Source organism: Buceros rhinoceros, unplaced genomic scaffold, assembly GCF_000710305.1.
Source record: "Buceros rhinoceros silvestris isolate BGI_N320 unplaced genomic scaffold, ASM71030v1 scaffold21600, whole genome shotgun sequence".
In the NCBI taxonomy this organism is placed as follows: domain Eukaryota; kingdom Metazoa; phylum Chordata; class Aves; order Bucerotiformes; family Bucerotidae; genus Buceros; species Buceros rhinoceros.
The window spans coordinates 1-665 of NW_010388146.1; the positions used below are offsets into that span (position 1 = coordinate 1).

Consider the following 665-nt stretch of genomic DNA (forward strand, 5'->3'; position numbering starts at 1 on the left):
CCGGGTAGTCCGCCGAGGCCAGGTTTTCCGCCGTGCCATAAGCCGTCTCGAAAAATTGGTCGAAAGCCTGGGGTAGGACCCCGTTCCTGCCCACCGTGCTATAGAAATTGGAGGAGACGTTGGTGCTGGGGTGATAGACGTTAGCTGTGTTTTTGCCGAACATCTCGCCCATGCTAGCAGTGTTGGTGGCAGGCAAGCAGTCTCTGTGCATGATCTCCTCTGCGGAGTAGCAGTGGGGCAGATTGTTCCTGGGGTGCCATTTACTGGAGGGATCAATGGCATATTCCCTGAAGGTAACTTCTCTCACAGGTTGAACCTGGGGTAGGTTGGAGGAGTAGGAGTATGTCATAGGGCGAGAAGACGGGGTCTGGGGCAAAAAAGAAGGGAGGCTGGAAAAATCAGGACCCGAGACGTAGTAAGTACAACTTGGCAAATACATGTTAGAGGAACAAGGAACACGCTCATCAAAATCCATCATTAGGGCTACCTCGGCTTCTCCGCATTAGCTGAGCTTAACATGATTCTCTAACGCAGCTGCCTCTTTGAAGCAGATCCGTGAAGTAAGAGATGGGGAGACGTAAGCTGACGTGGAAAGCTCTCCCCGGCGGCGGCAGGGAGGTGCGGTCACGTGGCCCGACGTTGACATTGACGAGCGGCGGGGGCGG

At 54.7% G+C, this 665-nt stretch overlaps 1 protein-coding gene across 1 annotated transcript; it reads right to left on the reverse strand.

The window, feature by feature from the left end:
* Positions 1–4: 4 nt before the first annotated feature.
* On the reverse strand, positions 5–478 carry HOXA11 (homeobox A11; the record flags this gene model as incomplete). Its single annotated transcript, XM_010145068.1, has 1 exon — positions 5–478. A coding segment is annotated over exon 1 (474 nt), but the record flags the coding sequence as incomplete, so codon positions are not given.
* Between the last annotated feature and the right edge of the window lie 187 nt (positions 479–665).